Genomic DNA, 22,369 nt, shown 5'->3' with positions numbered 1-22,369 from the left:
GAGTCCCGCATCGGGCTCCCCAAAGGGAGCCTGCTTCTCCCTCTGCCTATGTTTCTGCTTCTCCCTGTGTGTCTCTCAAGAATAAATAAATAAAATCTTAAAAAATAATAATAACTGGGATCCCTGGGTGGCGCAGCGGTTTAGCGCCTGTCTTTGGCCCAGGGCGTGATCCTGGAGACCCGGGATCGAATCCCACATCAGGCTCCTGGTGCATGGAGCCTGCTTCTCCCTCCTCCTGTGTCTCTGCCTCTCTCTCTCTCTCTCTCTGTGACTATCATAAATAAATAAAAATTAAAAAAATAATAATAACCATAAAGTGGAAACAACCCATGTGTCCACCAACAGATGAATGGATAAATAGAATATGGTACATACATATACATACAATGGAATATTATCCAGGCTTAAAAAGGAAGGAAATTCTCACACGTACTACAACATGGGTAAGCCTTAAAGAGATTAAACAAAGAAAATAAGCCATTCATGAAATGGCAAATACAGTATGATTCCACTCATGTGAGCTATCTAAAGTAGTCAGATTCATAGAAATGTAAAGTAGTGTGGTGATTACCAAAGGCTGCGGAAGTAGAACAGGGAGTTAATGTTTAATGGATATAGAGCTTCAGTTTGAGATGATGAAAAGATTTGGGAAAAGCTCAACAGTGTGAATGCCACTGAACTGTCACTTAAAAATGGTGAAAAAGTAAATTGCATGGTGCATATGTTTTATCACACACACATACACACAAAAAAATAAAACTGGAGGAGCTGATAACAGAAAAAAATAAAATAACACCAAAAAACATGCCTCATGGATTTCTAAAACACTCCAGTGGAACCACCCGACTAAGCATCACTGAATAAATATGTTCCTTAAAATAGGAAGTGCCAACCCTGTACTTGGAATGGGGAGTGATGGGAGAAGTGTGAAGTAGAACATCTCAGGGATGCCAGATTGGTTTTATCTCAAGTGCCATTGGCTGCTGGAAGGTGGCTGAAAGGCTGTATTGAGAAAACACCTAATAATGCCTTTGAACTCAGCAAGGAAGAACAATACAATCCATTAGCAGAGCCTTCCATGGGCAAGAGAAAGAGGAAAGGATGGCCCATGTGCCACATGTATGCAGGCCTTGAAACGTAAACCCTCTTATTCCAAACATCTTTTGCCTATGACTGGAGCCTAAAATCAAAATAGCTTTCTAGCAGTGCAAAAAAAAAAAAAAAAAAAAAAAAGCAATGGACACACCAAACTCTGTTTTCCCACATTTCACAAAACGTTTCAGAGTTTAGAGCAAAGAGGAAAACATTGGGTTCAAATTTTCAAAGCCATATGTACTTCACTGAACGAGAAAAACTTTACTGTGACGAAAAAAGAGGGAAAAAATAGGACTGCTTAGGAGATACATAGAGCATGGTCTAAGGAGCAGTCTGGAGGAATTTACACACAGGCAGCTCCCAAATTCAAGAACTGAATAAAATTCTTATATTTTTTAACTTTGAGCACATTTTCCTTCTAGGCATAGTCTGCCCTCTGGTGACATTAGCAAGCAGCAAACTCATGTGAAATTGAAATTACTGAGGAAAAGGAGCAAAGAGATTACTGCCCTGAGATCTTCTGATAATGGAGGAAAAACAACAATGCTGTGGCTGCTACTGCTGATGACACTTATGACAGTGGTAGTAGGGGGCAGTGATGGTAGAGGTGATGGCAGTGGCAATGGTGGTAGTGGTGCTAGTGATGATGATGATGGTGGTGGTAATGCCAGCTGTGCTGATGGTGATGGAGGTGGTGGTGGTGGTGGTGGTGGTAGAGATGATGATGGTGGCTGTGCTGATGGTGATGGAGGTGGTGGTGGTGGTGGTGGTGGTAGAGATGATGATGGTGGCTGTGCTGATGGTGATGGAGGTGGTGGTGGTGTTGGGGCAGTCATACCTAACACATATGTAGCATTTCTCTATGCCAGGCTTTAGTATAAATGCTTTACATGCATTCATTAATTTAATCCTCATAATAACTTGGGGGGTGGGTGCTTTTATGATCCCCATTTAAATGCGAGGAGACTGAAATAGAGAGAGGTTATGTCACTTGCCCAAAGTAACACAGCCAAGAAAGAAACAGAGAGGCCACTGACACCCTGCTCTAAAGTACTGATTAAACAAATTTTCCTAAATAGGAACAAGAGTTCTATTTAGAGTTTCATTAAGATATTCTTTTAAGGGAAAGTACAACATGGTAAGTGAAGGCTATCTGTCATTCACACATGTGAATCAAACATTACTCCAAATACCTGGGAGCTTTCACTGAAGGTGAGAACAGAGGGGCGCCATTGGAGAAGACGTTTGGGGGTTTGGGGAGGAGGGAGTCGCTATAGTTGGGAAGGCTTCTCTCTAGCAGCCAGAAGGCAGACACTTTTGAGTCAGGAATAGGATGTCTGAAGGTGGGAGGGTTGCAGGCATGAGGCCTGCCTCATGAATTTCCCAAGAGACTGCCAGTGGCATGTATGGCCTTGGTTAATTGTTCTCCACCTTGGATTCCCTCCTTAAATGGCTGGTTATAGCACATCCTAAAGACCTTGTATTGGTTCAATTGGAGATCACGACCATGATCATTTCACCTTCCTAGTATTTGCAGCAGCCTCTCCAAAAGCCAAACATGCCTTTAGGAATAGGCTTAGAGGAGTTTTCACATCCTGAGTCTTAACAAAAGGAAGAGGGGGCAGGGTTGGGAGAAGGGAGAAGCCAATGCAGGAAGGTTGGCCCTAATATTACTTATTATGACTTCCCCAACATTTGGCACAGCATAGATGCTCAGTAAATGTTTGCTGATAAATAACTAAAGGGATGAATACATGAACGATGCAAGGGATTTTGTTGTTCAACATTGATGACATCACTGTCATGGTATCCCATGACAAATGAGTAACTCATTTGTAGCCATATTTTGCACAGATTTTCCCCCAGACTCTGAAGTCATTGCGCCTCTAAGTGGAGTGACAATACTAAGGGGTTGTGGATGACATCTCTGTTACAAAACAGCATATGCCTTTGCCTTGATATGGTTAATAGAATTACATCAGTAGTTGTGATTTGAATATATGTGTTTTATTAAGGACGTGCTATGCTTTGTAGATGATCATTTCACTGAGCTGAAGTGGGTGGGTGAAAAAGAGTGACTGGCTCACTATTTTTGATTGGGGAATCAGGGATGGCTTCCTGGAGGAGATGGCATTTGAGCTGAGAATCAGATGCATGGAAGGAGTCAGCCACGAGAAGGAGAGCTCCTGTGTGCAGTGTCTACAACATGGAAAGAAGGTGAAGGTATGGAGTATAGGAAGGAGTATGGTGAAAGATGAGTCTGCAGATGCAGGAAGGGCATGATCAGGTGGGTCTCACAAAGCCAGGGAAGGGTCTTCATGGCTTTTAAGTGCAGTGAAGGGGGATCCCTGGGTGGCTTGAGTCCCGCATTAGGCCCCCTGCATGGAGCCTGCTTCTCCCTCTGCCTGTGTCTCTGTCTCTCTGTCTTTCTCTGTGTGTGTGTGTCTCTCATGAATAAATAAATAAAATCTTTTTTAAAAAAAAGTGCAGTGAAGAAGCATGTAGGGGATTAAGCAAGGGAGTGGCACGATGTGCTTTGTTTTAAAAGAACACTGGCTATTTTGAGGAATGGGCTGAAAAGGCCGAGACAGGGGGTGGGGAGACCATGAAGGAGGCTCCTGGCACAGGTCCAGGCCAGCAATCATGGTGACTCCTGGTAGACTGGAAGCAGAGAGGGCAGGGAGAGAAGGGCAGAGTCTCCAAAGGAGAGTAAGCAGAAACTTCTTTGGATTAAAGGAATAGGAAAAAGCCGAATCAAGGATTTGATTTTTGGCCTGAGCATCTGGGTGAATATGGGTGTCCCTCAGGGAGATGAGGAAGACCAGGGCTGGAGTGAGAGGGTTTATTTCTTTTCATTTTGTTGGAAATGGGATATGGAGCAGATCGAGCACTCTGTTTCGGTTTTGTTACTTAAGAAACGTCTATTCCACAGTGGGGAGGAATTCCAAGCAGAAGATTAGGGATGCAGACGTGCTGAAATTCTAGAAAGGGGCCAGGCCTGGAGAAAGGGCCTTGCACCCCATGCAAGAGGGCAATAACACGCATGCATGCAAGCATCTTATGGCTTACAGCACACCTGCTGTGTGCCGGAACTCATCAAGCTCATAGCAATCTCATGAGGTCGTTATTACTTCTAGTTTGACTGATTAATAACCATATTTTGTAAAGATTTTATGTATTTTATTTATTTATTCATGAAAAATACACACACAGAGAGGCAGAGACATAGGCAGAGAGAAGCAGGCTCCTAATGCGGGACTCGATCCCAAGACTGTGGGATCATGACCTGAGCTGAAAGCAGATGCTCAACCACTGAGCTACCCAGGTGTCCCATAACCACATTTTCATGTGTATCTCACCTTAGAGTTGCTAGAACACTTCCTCACAAGCTGTCTCTGTCCCCTTCTGCTCCTTTCAATGACACTAGGGAACAGAAAGGCATGGGTGATGGTGGCCACGAGCACAGGAATTATACCTGTTGCAACATATACCAGCAGAGACACACAGATGAGGACATACGGTTTGTGCACCTGTGCTTATTATGCTTTTCAAAAGCAGTTCAAATTTTTGTTACGTACATAAGAGCCCTCTGCTGTTCAGACTGAGTTTATCCATCAACCGAGATTTTTCAGCTGAGCAGAATAAAAGTATTCAGAGTTCTCTCTAATTTTTTGTGAAATGCTCTTAGGATAGAAATCCCACATGCTGACCATCGACACTTTTTAGAATGGCTTAATTTGTCATAAATTTGTGATAAATATTAGAGAACCCAATATTCTCTTGTTCGAGAAAGCAACGGTGAATGAGAAAAAAGGTGCTTTTATGTCTGAGACCCACCTTCAGTGACTGGATATTTCAAAAAATTGTTGCGAAGTCTTGGCATATTCACCACTATGCCATACCCATTCGTGCAGAGAATAGCATCTGAACGGATCCCAAAAGGCTGTAGAGGCGTAAAAGGGAAGGGAATGAATTGGTCTGGTCCCTGATGATGTGGAGATGGCAAAAACAAGGTGAGGATTTTCCAGACAGCAAGAATTCCCCAAAACCAAGAGAACCCTAGACTTGAGCTGGGATGTAAAGCTAGAGGAATATCCCAGTAGGGCTGGAGGTGGGTCTTCAGCACCCACCGTGTTTGGCCTTCGGTGAGGACCCCAGAAGGCTCATTAACTGGCCAGTGACCTACGTCCAAGCAGGTCTAAGCTTCATTTAAGCTTTATTTTTTTTAATTAATTAATTATTTATTTATTCATGAGAGACACACAGAGAGAGAGAGAGAGGCAGAGACACAGGCAGAGGGAGAAGCAGGCTCCATGCAGGGAGCCTGACGTGTGACTCGATCCCGGGTCTCCAGGATCATGCCCTGGGCTGAAGGCAGCGCTAAACCGCTGAGCCACCCGGGCTGCCTAAGGTCTAAACTTTATTAATTTTTTTTTTATTTATGATAGTCACAGAGAGAGAGAGAGAGAGAGAGGCAGAGACACAGGCAGAGGGAGAAGCAGGCTCCATGCACCGGGAGCCCGATGTGGGATTCGATCCCGGGTCTCCAGGATCGCGTCCCTGGGCCAAAGGCAGGCGCCAAACCGCTGCGCCACCCAGGGATCCCCAGGTCTAAACTTTAAAGGAAACTTTGGAAGGTGTGTGTAGGGTGGTCAGAGTAGGGAAGGGAGGACAACAAATGGCCATCTAGGCGGCTCTAAAAGCTTCGTGAAGGAAAATCACCAGGTCCTCAGCTAGTGTGGTGAGAGAAAGAAGAGAGAAAACAGAAGAGAATTGAGAGAAAGTAAAGAAAAAAAGAGACGTCTGGGAAAACAGAGGAATGGCTATATAAACTATTATAGAAGTTCCATTGTTATTGATAACAAAACAAAAACAAATATTTTGTACTCCTTAGGCCTACCTGTATGCACTCCGTCTCCTTCTTCCTAATGCTGCCTGGCTTAGTGACCCGGGCTCATAGCTGCCCCTCAGCCTAGAGCCCATGCTAACCTTAGACAGGTGATCCCTGAGTAGTAATTGAGAGCATTACCACCCCACACAGGGATATTTGAAAATGCATGAGAGCATTTTCAATACGTACAATGACTGAGGCAGGGTACTGACATTTAGGGGCGGCAACCAGGAAGGCTAAGCATCCTGCAATATCCAAGAAAGTCCCACACGATGCAGAATCAAACCACCCATAATCCGGTAGACCCATCACTGAGGAACATGGATGCCATCTGTCCCCGGGTCCCAGTCTGATAATTGGGCATCTGCTGTGTTCTCTATACTATACCCGACAAGACCCCCTGAACACAAGTCTCCCAACTCCCAACTCCTGCAGTGAAGCCTGTGGTATTCTCAAGATACTCGGCATCACCGCCTCCTGTCTCTGTGTTTTGAGAATTTATCAAGTGCCCAGCACCGTAGTCACAGCTAGTAGCCAAGAGACGCAGAGAAAGAGCCCAAGATTTTATCCCTCCCCACAAAGGATTTAACACTCCACTGAGGAATAACAGGCTAGCCCATGAGAGAAATCCTTAAACCAGACTGGATGTACACATACCAGCATATAACTCAGAGCTAAATTGCTCCATACAAACTAGAAGGACTTTGGAGTTTCAGAAAAGGGAATGAATGAAGACAGGAAAAGAGGAAAAAAGAGCAGATAAATGCTCTTCAGTATTTCCCAAAGTGGGTTCCTTGGAGCACTGGTTCAGTGAAGTAGCAAATACTGTGACTGGTGAGGGGGAAAGGTTCTGTGGTCAAATAAGCTTGAGAATTGCTGGTTTGAACAAAATTAATCAGCTTTCTTTATTCCAGGACATCTTAGATGGTCCATAGAGACCATCTCCATTGAGAACCATCACAATTCTCTGAGAGTGGATTTTACTCTTCAGAATTCACTTGGTTTATTTGACCATAGCTTGCTCTCTCTCTCTCTCTCTTTTTAACAGATTTCATGGTCCTGAGGTTGTATGGCACGTACCTGGGAAAGACCGTTGTAATCAGAGTACCAGGCATAGGAAGGCAAGTGCAGGAAAGTCGGGAATGTGCATGAGATAGTGAGATGAACGGCACAGCCAGAGGAGAGGGGAAAGCTAGGCAAGAAATGAGTATATAGGTTCAAGTACTACCTCAGCCATCTACTAACCACATGAACTTGAGCAGGGCCTATTTGCTCACACATAATACACAGACAAGCTGTTGTTAGGATCAGATAGAGTAATATAATATAAAGCACTTAGGGCAGTTCTTGGCACAAAGTGATGTTATTGTCTCAGAATATTACAGACCTGGAGGCCAGACAGTGGAGGGTCTTTAAATTGGACAGAGCAATGTAAGTGCTATGGGCAAGACAGAGTCCCATAGAAGTTTGTTTTTGTTTTTTTTTTAAGATTTTTTTTTTAATATATTTATTCAGAGAGAGAGAGACAGAGGCAGAGACACAGGCAGAGGAAGAAGCAGGCTCCAAGCAGGAAGCCTGATGTGGGACTCCATCTGGGTCTCCAGGATCACACCCCGGGCTGCAGGCGGCGCTAAACTGCTGCGCCACCGGGGCTGCCCTAGAAGTTTTTTTATTTGTACAGCTAACCAACCCTTGAACAGCACAGGTTTGAATTGCATGGGTCCACTCATGCAGATTTTTTTTTTTTTATAAATACAAAATAGTACCATAAATGTGTTTTCTCTTCCTTAGGATTTTCTTAATGACATTTTCTTTCCTCTAGCTTACTTTATTGGAGGAAAACAGTATATAATACATAGGATACACAAAATATGCATTAATCAACAGTTTATGTTATGACTAATCTTTTGGTCAACAGTAGGCTATGAGTTGTTACATCTGGGGGAGTCCAAAGTTATACTGGATTAGAGCGCCTGGGTGGTCTCTCTTGGTTGGACATTCTGACTCTTAGTTTTGGCTCAGGTCATGATCTCAGGGTTGGGAAATCCAGCCCCATGTCAAGCCCTGCTTCAGGCTCCGTTCTCAGCAGGAAGTTTGCTTGAGATCCTCTCCCTCTGTCCCTCCCCCCACACTTGCTCACTCTCTCTAATAAATAAATAAATCTTTACCAAAAAAAAAAACTATGCTGGATTTTTTATTGTGCAGGGAATTGGTGTCCCTGTCCCTAACCCCAGCCTTGTTCAAAGGTTGATTATAGGGGCACCTGGTGGCTCAGTTGATTAAGCAACTGACTCTTGATTTCAGCTCAGGCCCTGATCTCAGGGTCATGAGATTGAACACTGCATGGGGCCCTCCTTCTGTGCCTCCTGTTCATGCTCTCTCTCTCTCTCAGATAAATAAATAAATCTTAAAAAAAAAAAACCACAAAGGTAGACTGTATATTTTTCTATTACTAAATGTTTCATACAAAATGAAGGATATATGTATACATGTGGGTATGTGTATATATGTGCACCTTATGGACCCATTACCCAGCTAAGAAAATGACCATCACCAATGCCTTCTAATCCCCTCCTCTGTCTCCGTCCTTCCCCATCAGAGGGAACTACCAGTCTGATTTGGGTACTTGTGTTTCCCACATTTACCTTTATAGTTCAACTACATTCGTATGTTCCTCTACATATACAACTTAGTTTTCTGTTTTCTGAACATTGTCTAGATGCAATCATATAGCGCTTATTTTTATGTGACTTTCTTTTCTTGTTCAATTTCATATTCCAGAGACTTACCCATGATGATGCATCGACTCTAGTTCATTAGTCTTCAGTGATCTTTAGTGAAGTATTCCCTTGAACACATTCCATACTTTTCTATCCCTTCTCTGGTTAGTGGACATTTGGAGTGATTCCCATTTTTTGCTCTAACAAAAATGCTGGCAAGGGCATGTCTCCTGTTGTACCCGTGCAAGAGATTCTAGATGTCTGTATACCTCCAGCTTTTCTAGGACCTCCCAAATTGTTTTCTGAAATGATCGATCTCACTGGCCCCCTTATTACATATTCCTTTCTTCACATCAGTTACCCTAGAAACTTCTAAGTGAAAAGGACTGACCAGGCAAAGGCTACATTAAGGAAGATCTGTTTGCCAATGACAGAAGAAACCCCTGGCCAGCTAAGATGGATAAGAGAGCAGACGATATTGGGGTGCCTGGGTGTCTTGGCTGCATCTAACTTTTGATCTCAGCTCAGGTCTTGATCTCACAGTCATGAATTCAAGCCCCACGTTGGATGCTACACTGGGCATGGAGCCTACTTAACAAACAAACAAACAAACCAGAGGAGACATCAACAGGCACATCTCTACAAAGACGCATGGACCCAGCAAGGAACAGGCTTCTTTGGGGGCAGAACCCCTATTGTCTCTCCTTTGTGTATGAGTTGGTATCCACCAATAAGTTCACGACCCTTAGAATGGACCTAGAAGTCTATATGACTTAAAGGAAGTCAAATACATAGCTAAAAACTGGGAATTCTAACATATGTTCCTGGCTCTCCTATAAGAATCTGGCCCCAGGCAAGGTACTTTGCATCTTCAAACCTCATCCTTGTCAAGTATAAATCAGGCATCATTACATGCACAATAGAATTATTATGTGGTATAATTAATTGATGGCAAAGGGTCCTTGGCACCTATAAAACCAGATGTAAATATGTAGTAGTGCTCTTAAGTAAGAACAGGTTATGCACACATTAGGATGGAAGTAGGTTGAACACAATTGGCTCATATGGTGCTTCCCAGTTACACCTTGAATCTCAACTAAATATTAAACTGCTTGGTTTTGTATCAGTAGGACTTTTCCCAAACCATTGGTTTCCTTTGTCTCCTACATACAGCTCAGCGCTGGAGAGGGAAGCAGGTTTCCTGAGAGGTCCCATGTCTCCATTCAAGCCTGCCCAGCTCCCACCGACCAACCCTCTACTCCTGTACAAAGGCCTTGGCCTCATCATCATCACTGGGAGTCCAAACAGACGGCTGATGCAAGTAGGTGTTCTCATGCAGCCTAACTGGGATGCTGTTGGAGCAGCAGTGAGCCTCTAATTTGTGAACAACCACAGAGCAAAAATCAGTGCCAAGAGATGTGATTGCAGGACCCTCTCACCCACAAGCACAAGGATGGCTGGACCAAGAGGTTCACTGCAGCAGTGTTTGTCCATCCAAAAACCTCCAGGCCCAATCTAAACACCAAAACTTCAGTAGAGGAATAGATAAATAAAATGTGATACAGCCGTCAGATAGAATTCCCTACAGCAATGGAAAGACGTTATTAATTAGACCGGGGAGGGAGTAGTGATTAGTTCTCAGAAATATAGCGTAGAATGAAAAAAAATAACTTTCTAAATGAATATTTAGTAGAGCATGATCTCTTTTATAAACACATAAACTAATGTCCTATTTTGTTCATAGAAAATCTATTTAAAGGCAGAAACACATAAAGTTGTGTAATACAGATTTGTTATGGGCCAGAGCATATTCATCAAATTTATAGCAGAGATCATCTTTGAAGGAGAGATGCGGGGACTGAGGTAGGACCAACGGGACTTCCTTTCTATCTGCAATGTTTAACTTCTTATATCAAAAAAGAGGGATGGGAAAGCAAATATGGATGGTTAGCCAGTGTCCATCCTGGTGGTGAGAGAAAAAGGCAGAAGAAGGAGAGTAAAGATCAAGAGCCAACTGCCTTTATTTGGTCAACAGGGCTCTGGACCAATCTGAGAGAAGCCCTTCTCCCCTGCCCTATGAGGGCAGATGAACCTGTTCCCTCATCTGGGCCCAGGTGGGATGCTTCATGTAGCCTCCGCCCCATTTCTGCAGAGGCTCACAAGGATTCCCCCATCAGGCTGAAGGCCTGGCTGCTCCCACCTCCCTCCTCAAGGCCACACATGGCAACTTTGAATCAAGAACACCTATGATGTCAGCCTGGGGGTGATATCTCAGGAAAGTCACAGAAGGGTCTTGTGGGCCAATGCATGCCCCTTCCTGGGAGCATGTTTTCAACGATAAAGCTGAAGTCTGCCAACAGAAAAGAAAAATAACAAGCTCTGATCCTCAGGCCAAGAGTAAATCACAGCCCTTGCATCATGCATGAGGGTCACTGTGACCATGTCTAGTCACCCCAGCTCAGAGATCAGTCCCCCAGTTCAGCCTGACCTTGCTCAAGGGCAAGGTTTTCTTTCTGCCCCACCCACCTCTTCACACACAAGGAGCATCCATGGTTGTCCGCCATTGTTTGACTTTGGGTTGATCCCAGCATGTCCCCTCTGCCCTAGGGACTCTGCTCCCTCCGCGCCTGCTCCTTGCATCCCATATGTTCTCTGCTGCTGTCGCCTCCTGCTCCCTGCTCCTTCCCAGCCCTCAGCTGTCTTCCTCAGTGGAGAGTTAGCTTCCAGATCTTTCTTTCATTGAGGTTAGTGGTAACCACGCATCTGTTTGTGCTCCTGGGTGGCCTGGGGACAACCGCAGCAGAGAGGAAGGAAAGTGCACAGAAAACCAACTGTTCTTCTGCTCTGATAGAAAACCCGCTTCCCTTGTCCATTAGCTCGGTTGGACCTTCTACACTTTGGGAGGTGGATTTTGCCATTACTCCTACTTGGCAGGTGAAGGAACCAAGGCTTTGACTCTACCCCATGCCTGTAATCACTAAGGAAAATTTCCATTTCTTTCCTTCTTCCTCCATGCAAGGAGAATCTGCTGGGATGGAGACTTGGGAGGATATTGAGAGAGGAGAAGATAGAGAAGAGGAGAGAGGTGAGAGGTGTGCAGGGGACGGGGCAGGGATGGGGCAAGTCTTTTGGGTGAGGTCTTTTGAGAACAGCTCCTGTGGTGTACCTTTTCAGTGAATGGGAGACAGAAAAGCAGGATTTCAGGAGCTCCTGGTGGGTGATTATGGCAGGTTTCCAGGTGTTCAAGAAATAGATAGAAACAAATCTGAGTCATTTTGAATTTATTTTGGGGTATTTAGACTGTCTTGTCTGAAGGGAACAGCTGAGCCACGAGGGTCCCACCTTTACAAGCTTTGTCGTATGAGGTGAGGGCCAGGAGCCAGCCTGAGGCCTCTCAGCTCTGGTACTGTATCCTTTCAGTGGTCCTAGGTGCCTGTTCACCATGTGCGAGGCCTCAACCCAGTCCCAGGGCAGTTGGCTTGCTGAAGAGTCCAATAGCTAATGTTCTGCCTCGGATGTGCAGAACCAGCCAGCAAGGCCCCCGCAGCATCTGCTGGTGACTGGGTGCTCCTGCAGGGTGGGGCTGGCCTTTAGCTATAGCATCTTCTCCTCTGGAAGAAATTCCACTCCTGGGTCCTGAGCTTCTTGTCTCCTCTGGTTCAGCTCTACGTCCCCTTTAAGGTCCTTCCTAACCAGCCAGAGGCCAGGGAACCAGGACAGGGCAGGGACATTCCTCACTGAGACTGTGTATAAGCAAAAAACAAAACAAAACAAAAACAAAAACAAAACACCAGAAAAGAGTAGAACTTAGAACTTAGAAATGTGTGGAAATAGGAAGCCAAGGACCAAGATGCAGAAAGGGAATCTGAAGAGCCAGAAGCAGGTCCCAAAGCTTACAATTCCAATAAGCCTACATCCATCCATCTTCTCCATTCATTCACTCATTCTTTCATGCACTCACTCCTTCTACAAATATGTCAGGCCCTGAACTATGTGCTGGGGACACTATAGAGAACTTCATGATGCCCCCAGTCCTTGAAGTGCTCATATGCCAGTGGAGGGGACTGACATCACACAGCCCCTTTTGTGAGATAAGGTCAAGAGATGGTAAAGGCTACAGAGAAAAATACATCTGAACAAGAGGATGAAGAAAGCCTGGAGGGAGGCTGGGTCTTTCAGGTTGGGTGATCAGGGAAGGCCTCTGAGAAGGTGACATGGCTGCTTGGATAAAGGTAGAGGATGTTCCAGGCAGAGGGAACAACAGCAAGTGCAAAGGCCCTGAGGCAGTACCCGGCTAAGTGATGCCAAGAAACTAGTGGTGTGGCTCACAGGAAGCAAGGAAAAGAGTGGTAGAAGATGAGAAGAAAAAACAGTAAAATTTAGGCCATGGAGCCCTTGTCAGCCAAAGGAAAGACTTCTCAGATTTTTTTGTTTATAAGTGAGATGGGAACCCATTGAACAGTTTTTTTTTTTTAAGATTTTATTTATTTATTCATGAGAGACAGAGAGAGGGAGAGAGAGAGAGGCAGAGACACAGGCAGAGGGAGAAGCAGGCTCCATGCAGGGAGCCTGACATGGGACTCGATCCCGGGACTCCAGGATCACGCCCTGCCATTGAACAGTTTTAAGCAGTGTAATAACACAATCTGATTTTTTTTTTAATGTACCGTGAGCCCAGCCATACTCAGGTCAGCTCTCCTCACTCTGGAGTCCCAGAGCCAGAGGTCTCTGAGAGTAACCCACTTCACAGCCCTCCTGCTAGATTTAAATTTTCTAACCCTGCTTTCCAGCTGTTTGCCCTGGTCTTCTTGTGTGTTGACTCACACTTCCTGCCCCTAAGCCCTGCCAGCTCCAGCTTTGGCAACTGTTCTGTCTCCTTTCTGTCAATCTGGGGCCCAGGAAACACAGCAAAGTCACAAAAGGCATATTTGCATCTCACCCGCATGAGCAGTGCAAAAAGGGGGGGGGGGTAGCTCTAATAAACAAATATTTGGAGTAGGAAGCTCTCAAGCAAAAAGAGAAGGGAAAAATGATCCAAATACAATGAAATAAAGATTCCCCTGCTGGCCACGTTGCTGAGGTGCTGACATGGATAGCAGGTGTTCACTTCTATTTAAGACTCTTTGTGATCATTCTGAAGCCATACAGCAAATGGGCCCTTCAGGAAAAAGCCCTGCCCATAGCTTTGTATATGGGAGCTTGAGAAGCAGGGAGGTGAAAAACTCACCCACAGTTACATGGTTGCATGCCAACTGTCAGGGCTCAGCTCCATCCTAGGCTCCGGACAACCAACTATGGCTTCTTTCAGCAACCCCATGTTGTCTCTCGGCAAAGATTTATGAAAAGCTGGACGGTAATAAAATTATCTTATGCCACACTTCCCCCTAATGCAAATGAAGAAACTGATTTGAGGAACAGAAACTCGGTTACGATTTGCCCACCAACAAACAATGTTGAGGAGAAAGTTGAATGCCTAAAATAGAAGGACATACAAGAAGAAAATAGCCTCTCATGTGACGGAGAGCATTATTTCTACTCTGAATAATGGAAATGCTGCCTGTGAGAAGTCATATCCTCAAACAGAGAAAGTTCAAGGTCTGATGCAAGCCTCTTCGATTTACCATAAAATCACTGCTATTTGTAGAGTTCAGTATTTTGCAAAACATGAGCATCAGACTCATCCTCTCATTTGCTCTTTGCAATAACCCTGAGAGGAGCTGAAAGTCAGTATCGTCATATCCCCATCCTAAAAATGAGGGGACTGAGGCTCAGCAAAATAAAATGACTTCCCAAAAGAGCCTTGAACCTGGGGCATTGGGGTGGCTTAGTGGTTGAGCATCTACCTTCAGCTCAGGTCATGATCCTGGAGTCCTAGAACCCCCCAGCAGGGAGCCTGCTTCTCCCTCTACCTATGTCTCTAACTCTCTGTGTGTCTCTCATGAATAAGTAAATAAACAATCTAAAAAAAAAAAAAAAGATCCTTGGGGATCCCTGGGTGGCGCAGCGGTTTGGCACCTGCCTTTGGCCCAGGGCGCGATCCTGGAGACCCAGGATCGAATCCCATGTCGGGCTCCCGGTGCATGGAGCCTGCTTCTCCCTCTGCCTGCGTCTCTGCCTCTCTCTCTCTCCTCTCTGTGCATTCTCATAAGTAAATAAATAAAATCTTTAAAAAATAAATAAATAAAATAAATAAAAATTAAAAAAAGATCCTTGAAACTTAGGCTGCTGAATTCTTTCAATGAGGTATAGTAAAAGGAAGGAAGCATAGAAAGAAGTTAGGAAGTCATGGGTTAGAATTCCGACTTTGCTACATACTTCCATACCAAGCCTCAGTAGGCTCATCTGTAAAATAGGGAGAATAAATCACACCTACCTGGCAGCCGTTGTGAGGATCAAATGGGGAAATGTGTGAGAAGCACTCAGCTCAGTGCCTGACACAATGTAGGTCCCCATGGTTATTAATATATACAACAGTCTTCTCTTTCTTCTTCTTTTTATTAATTTCATTTTAAACACATGATTGGCAGACACAGAGGGGAAGTTCTTTTCCTACCTATGAAGTCACTCCTGCATTGATTGGCCTGGTTTCTTATTGAGAAAGATGTTGGCTTAGTTTAAGCAGAAATTCATTTAACAAAAGAATCCATTGAGGGGGGTCACCAGAAAGGAAATGTACAGGAGAAGATGGCCAGAACTTCATTCCTTCATTAAGTGCATATTAATGAAGCATTTACCCAAGTTGAGCTTTAGGGAGACCACGTAGACAAGGTGGGGATAACCCTGAGCCTCAGGGAACATCAGTTATTACTCAAGTCACATATGACAAATTTAAGTTATATATGATAAACATCAAGCAGGTCATTTGCATCACCAAGATGGCTGTCTTAGTCTGTTTAAGTTGCTATAACAAAATACAATATACTGAGTATCTCATAAACAATGGAAATTTATTTCTTATACTTGTCAAGGCTGGGAGTCTCGGTGTCTGGCGAGAACCCCCTTCCTGATTCATAGACAGCCATCTTCTTGCTATATCCTCACATGGCAGAAGGGACTAGGCAGTCCTCTGGGGCCTCTTTTATAAGGGCAGTAATTCCTAATCACCTGCCCAAGCCCCATCTCCTAAGACCACCACCTTGAGGATTAGACTCCAATATATGAATTTTAGGGGACACAATCATTCAGACTAGAGCAATGACTTAGATACGTCTGGTCAACCCTGGCTCTCTGAGAGCTCAGAATTAATAAACAAACAGAAGCACTTTCTTCCCCTCTGTTTCCTCCACTTATCTATAAAATCCACTCCCGTTAAGTGAGCATCCGATCAAGGCAGAGAAAGTAATAGTCCTTGGTGATTCCCATCACTGCTGCTCACGTTCCATTACTGATAACTAGTCACATGACTATACCTGGATGTAGTCCTTGACGGGGCAGTCACTTTCCACGCCAGGCAGTGGGGAGCAGGAAGCTTTGGTGGTCGATTGGCCACCTCTGCTGCAGTCAGAAAGGAGGCTGACCATACCAACACCTAATGAAAATAACACAGAAAAGTCGAATAGAAAGATATGGAAAGAGATAGAAAAAAAGTATGCCAGATTCATACTAACACTATTCATTTCACACAAAGTAAAATTCAAAATGAAAAGCACTAAAAGGAATATCTCATAATTACAAAAGTACAACCTACTTAATATGTCACAAACCTTTATGTACCTAAAATCTTAGCCTCAAAATGTATAAAGCAAGCCCTGATAGAAATGCAAGTAGATGCTAATGAGTTCTCATAATGGTGGCTATTTTTTAATTAAGTTTTTATTTTAATTCCAGTGTAGTTAACATACAATGTTATATTAGTTTCAGGTTTATATAACATAGTGATTCAATAATTTCATACATCACCTAGTGCTCATCATGACAAGTGCACTCCTTAATTCTCATCACCTATTTCACCCATTCCCCACCTACCTCCCCTCTGGTGACCATCAGTTTGTTCTCTAGAGTTAAGAGTCTGTTTCTTGGTTTGTGTCTCTCATTTTTCTTTTTTCCTTTGCTGATTTGTTTTCTTTTTTTTTTTTTCATTTGTTTTGTTTCTTAAATTCCACATATGAGTGAAATCATGTGGTATTTGTCTTTCTCTTACTGACTTACTTCGTAGCCACTGTGGAAAACAGTATGGAGAGAAACCAGTATTACACTGTACTTCGACTACCTAGAATTTAAATAAAAACTTGAAACTATGAAAAAAATTAAAAATAAATAAAATTTTTAAAATTAAAAGAAACAATATGGAGATACCTCAAAAAGTTAAAAATAGGGACGCCTGGGTGGCTCAGCAGTTGAGCCTCTGCCTTTGGCTCAGGGCGTGATCCTGGGGTCCAGGATTGAGTCCCATGTCGGGCTTCCTGTATGGAGCCTGCTTCTCCCTCTGCCTGTGTCTCTGCCTCTCTCTTTGTCTTTCATGAATAAATAAATTAATATATATATATATATATAATGTTGATATATATAAATGTTGATTATATAAGAGATGATATATACATACAGACAAAACAGAATATTATTCAGCCATAAAAAGAATGAAATCCTGCCATTTGCAACAACAGGGATGGAGCTAAAGAGTATAATGCTAAGTGAAATAAATCATGATAAGTGGTGACTTTAAACAAAGTCAGAAATTAGCTGATCAACTATTACAGGAAGGAATAAGACTCAAGAAGTCCGGGCTAATAAAATGAACAATTATGACCTAATAGATACATGGAGAGAAATAACTCTATATCCAACAGAGATTATACCTTCTTTTCAAACTCTCACCAGACATTCTGGTGTATTAGGTCACAAAAGCACTCACAACAAATCCCCAGAAGGAAAACTCCGGTAGTATAAATTCATGAACTATAATGGAACAACATTAGAAAAAGGGTACCTTAGCAAAAGGGTAACTAACAAAAATCTATTGTCTTGTGTATTTTACATGACTCATGAGTCATAGGCTTGAAAGAAAGTAAAGCCAGAAATGACAAGCTATTTAGAATCACATTAACAACAGTGTATATGTATCAAAACCCATGGGCTATGCTGAGGCAGCATTCAGAAGAAAAATAGATAGCCTTAAATGCTTAGGATGGAAAACCAGAAGGGTTAAAAATAAATAAATCAACCAAACTTTCAACTCAAAAAGCTGAGGGCAGAGATGAAAAGGGGAGAGAGAAAATAAATATAGAGAAAGTTGAAGGGGGAGGGGGAAATCAAGGAGGATAAAGGTAGAAAATAAAAACAGAACAGATAAAGGAAATAGAATTGATGAGTTAAACTGGTTATTTGAAAGAACTGATAGAAAGACAAATCTTTGCCATACCTGTCAAAAGAAAGAAACAGGACAAAATCATAAGTCAAAAATTATAAGAACGTAAATTACAAAGTTAAAAAATTGTAAGAACCTTTATGGCAAGCACTTTGAAAATCACTAGTTGAAGTGACCAATTTCCTAGGAAAATATTTATAATAAAGATTCATTCAGGGAAAAGTAGGAAACTTGACTAGCTTCTTAACCATAGACGGGTGCCTGGGTGGCTCAGTTTTTTAAGTGTCCAACTCTTGATTTCAGGGTTGTGAATTCAAGCCCTACGTTGGGCGCCATGCTGGGATTGGAGACTACTTAATACAAAACAAAACAAAACAAAACAAAACAAAACAAAAAAACCTTAACCATAAGAGAAATTGAACAGTCCTGGGATTGAGCCCCATGCCAGGCTCCCTGCTCAGTGGGGAGCCTGCTTCTCCCTCTCCCTCTGCCACTCGGCCTGCTCATCCTTTCTCTCTCTCTCATGCTCTCTCACTCTCAAATAAGTATTTTTAATTTTTTAAAAAGATTTTATTTATTTATTTGAGAGAGAGCGAGCAAGCACAAGTGGGGGGGGGCAGAGGGAGAGGGAGAAAGAGAGGGAGAAGCAGACCCCCCTGATCAGGGAGCAGGACACAGGGTTCAATCCCAGGACCCTGAGATCACACCTGAGCTCAAGGCAGACACTTAACCGACTGAGCCACCCAGGTGCCCCTCTCTCAAATAATAAACAAAATCTTTTAAAAAAAAGAATCTATTAAAGAGATGAAAGTAGAAAAACAGTATGATCGTATTAACAGATGTTTTAAGAGCACTTGCTGAAATTTAACACCTAGTCATGATAGCAACCCAGGAAAAGAAAGGTCTTAAACCTGAAAAAGTGTGTTAGTAAGCTAAATAAGACCATTTTAATGTGTCAAATATCATAAATCCCTCCCATAAAAGTCAGAGATAAGATGGGATTCCTATTCAACATTCTACTGCAGTTATGAGATATTACATTAAGAGGAAGAATAGGTCACACTATTCATCTTTTTTCTTTTCTTTGGATTAATGGAAACAATCCTGTTTGCACTTTACAATTTACAAAAGACTTCCATAAGCCTTATCTCCTGTGACATCCACCCCTCATAACCAAATGAGATCAGGTCCAAGTATTGTCATCCCAACTTTGGAATGAGAAACCCAAGGGTCATAAAATTTTTAGATTTCCCTAAAGACACATAGCTGGTAAGCAGTGTTGGGGAATAGACCCCAGGTTTTCTTATTCTTAATCACATTCAATTAGGAATAAGAAACCAGGGATGCTTGGGTGGCTCAGTGGTTGAGCATCTGCCTTCGGCTCAGGTCATGGACCTGGAGTCCTAGGTCGAGTCCTTCATTGGATTCCCCAGGGAGCCTGCTTCTCCCTCTGCCTATGTCTCTGCCTTTCTCTCTGTGTCTCTCTTGAATAAATGAATAAAATCTTAAAAAAAAAAGTAATAAGAAATCAGACTTTAAAAACAATACAGTTAACCTTTGAACAACATGGGTTCAAACAGCACAGGTCCACTTATATGCAGTTTTTTTTTTTTCAATAAATGCAGTGCAGTACTTTATTTCTTTAAAGATTTTATTCACTTATTTGAGAGAGACAGAGCATGAGCGCGGGGGGGGGGGGGGGGGGGGGAGTTTGGGAAGGGAGGATGGAGAGGGGCAAAGGAGGGGCGCTGGAGGGGAAGGAAAGGGAGAAGGGGGAGCGGGAGAAGCAGACTCCCCAACATGGGGCTCGATCCTGGGACTCCAGGATCATGACCTGAGCTGAAGGCAGACAGGCGCTTAACTGACTGAGCCACCCAGGCACCCCAACAGTACAGTAGTTTAGATGCATTTTCTCTTTCTTAGGATCTTTGCCAGGCCTACTTTACTGTAGGGATGAGTATATAATACGTATAACTACAAACTATGTGTTACTCCACTGTTTATGTTATCAGTAAGGCTTCTGGTCAACAGTAGGCTATTAGTAGTTAACTTTGTGGGGAGTCAAAGTTATACATGGATTTTCGATTGTGTGGGGCTCAGTACCCCTAACTCGAGTGTTGTTCAAAGGTCAACTGTATATCTCGTTACTACCAGTGATCGACCCTGACAAGGTCACTGTGCCTCTGAGCAAGCTACGTCAGTACCCCAGGAGCTGACTGGGGTGAGGATAGGGGGACACTGCACAGTGAATAAGACAGAACGAAGAGAGGGGGAGCACTAAAGACAAACTTCTTGGTATCAGGGCATATGTGCCTGGATGCCATTTGATGGGGCTGGCCGACACTCATGTTTGTGCCAATGATGCTACCAATGATGGTACTCTTCTGAGTACCCATCTATGTCAGCTCATAGACCCTCACAAAAACTCTCATGAGGTCAGCCCTATTACCATTTACCCTCATTTTACAGATGAAAAAAGTGAGTAATATATCCCAACTTACAGATTTAATAAGTGATAGTGCCAGGCAGCCTGGCCCCAGAGTCTTTGCTTATAATCACTACATTACAGTGTCTATAAGCCAGTACCCTGGTTCTAGGAGTGAGTAGAAACCAACCTTTCACAGGCATGTTATAGACATAAAAACATTTCTAAAAGAAAAAAGCCTTAATTTGCTCACTAAGTTTTTTTGATATTGAATGAGACCAGAGGGGGGAAAAAAGGTTCTAACACACACACACACACACACACACACACACACACACACACAATCTGCTTAGAAACATCCGTTTTTATTAAGTATCTGGTTTGCTGCTTCCTAAAATTAGACTTAACTCAAAAAAGAAAGGAAGAAATGTTCTCCTTGGCTCATTTCCTTCAGTCTGTAGACCTGTACGCTAAGAGTCTTACTCAATAGAACTGTAAAACAGAAAAAAAAAATATGATTGCCCAATTAAGAATCTAGATAGAGGGATCCCTGAGTGGCTCAGCGGGTTGGTGCCTGCCTTTGGCTCAGGGCGTGATCCTGGAGACCCAGGATCGAGTCCCACGTCGGGCTCCCTGCATGGAGCCTGCTTCTCCCTCTGCCTGTGTCTCTGCCTCTCTCTCTCTCTGTCTCTCATGAATAAATAAATAAAATATTAAAAAAAAAGAATCTAGATAGGGACCAGAAAGAAGTGCTATTCTAAAGAATTACTTACATAATTATAATTCATTGCTCTAAATTTCTTTTAGCTACTGCTATCCCCCCCCCCCTTTTTTTTAATGTCAGAGGTCCTTGGTCTCTTTTTTGGCCCTGCAAACTGTTCTAGACCTTGCTTCATCTCCCAGAGGAAGCATATTAACACTTGCTTTTCCCAAAGCACATATATTTATGACTGCGGAGTTAGCTGGTCTGTGTTCATGTGGACCTGCTGGAGATTACCCAAACAGAACTACTTTACTTGACACAACCCATTCTTGAAACCTATCCCAACCTAGCAACAGCCTGCTTCCTTTAGGACCTATTTCACCTCTTCTAGGATGCCCTCCCTGATGATGCCATTGAATGCACTCCAGTAAAACCTATAGAACTCACTCAGAAGAGTAGTTTCTTTAGCACTTCCCATTTTCTTTTTTTTTTTTTTTTTTTACTGAACTCCATGAGGGTAGGGACTCTGCTCTATTTATATCTGGGTCTCTACTGACTTTGGATTAAGAAATAGATTAGTATTTCAAGCCTAACAATTTGTTGTGAGAATTGAAGATCAGTGTTTTCAAGATATGAAAAATACATTATAGTTTTGTTTTGTTTTTTTTTAACAAATGGGCCTTAAAGTTTTAAATTTCCATAAATATTAAATGTTAGTTAGAGGCATCTTGGAAACAATTTATAATGCTTCTAATAGCGACATTATAAATAATGTTTATAAGGAAAAAATAAAACAATGGTCCTTCATCATTAGCAATATATTTGGACACTTCCTTAAAAGTTTGGTATAAAAGTCCATGAACTATCTCAATAAATCAGCATGCAGACAGGGATTGAGAGAGCTACTGTCTTGTAGGTAATAATATTTCATTACCAAAATCGTGATTAGAGAAAAATATCCTTCAAGGAAATAGGTTAAAAAGAAAAATCTTTGAATTTATACTTTGCACAGGGGGAGAGGGAGAAAGAGGGAGTTATGAATGATTCTGATAGATTGATGGAGGAAAGATCAAGTATTAAATCTTACCCAGGCTGGGATGGCAATAATGTCACTTTGCAAAAGAAGTCAATGAAAATGTCACAGATAATAAGTACAAAATCTGTCAATCTGAATAGTAACATACATTAAAGATTTATGAAGAGATGTCATTGCATTATAGAGTGATAGGAA

General features: G+C 42.8%; 1 protein-coding gene across 11 annotated transcripts in view; it reads right to left on the bottom strand.

Moving 5' to 3' along the window:
* Positions 1 to 22,369, bottom strand: part of LOC112661656 (uncharacterized) — a 68,122-nt gene that overhangs the window by 26,929 nt on the left and 18,824 nt on the right. For 5 of the 11 annotated variants that reach the window (XR_007407533.1, XR_007407532.1, XR_007407531.1 and 2 more), the window contains one exon: positions 16,116 to 16,234. Coding sequence is in view for 8 of the 11 variants with exons in the window: in XM_025449737.3 (XP_025305522.3) it covers positions 16,116 to 16,234 (119 nt within the window). In the remaining 3 variants the exon portion in view is untranslated. Of the gene's footprint in view, positions 1 to 13,933; positions 14,446 to 16,115; positions 16,235 to 16,671; positions 16,865 to 17,001; positions 17,160 to 22,369 lie in introns of those variants that run through there. The other 6 variants (XM_049104536.1, XM_049104532.1, XM_049104535.1 and 3 more) reach the window with 3 other exon arrangements.

The sequence above is a fragment of the Canis lupus genome, chromosome 31 (genome assembly GCF_003254725.2).
Source record: "Canis lupus dingo isolate Sandy chromosome 31, ASM325472v2, whole genome shotgun sequence".
In the NCBI taxonomy this organism is placed as follows: Eukaryota; Metazoa; Chordata; class Mammalia; order Carnivora; family Canidae; genus Canis; species Canis lupus.
Note: the sequence above shows the minus strand (reverse complement) of the source record. Positions and strands in the feature narration are given on the sequence as shown.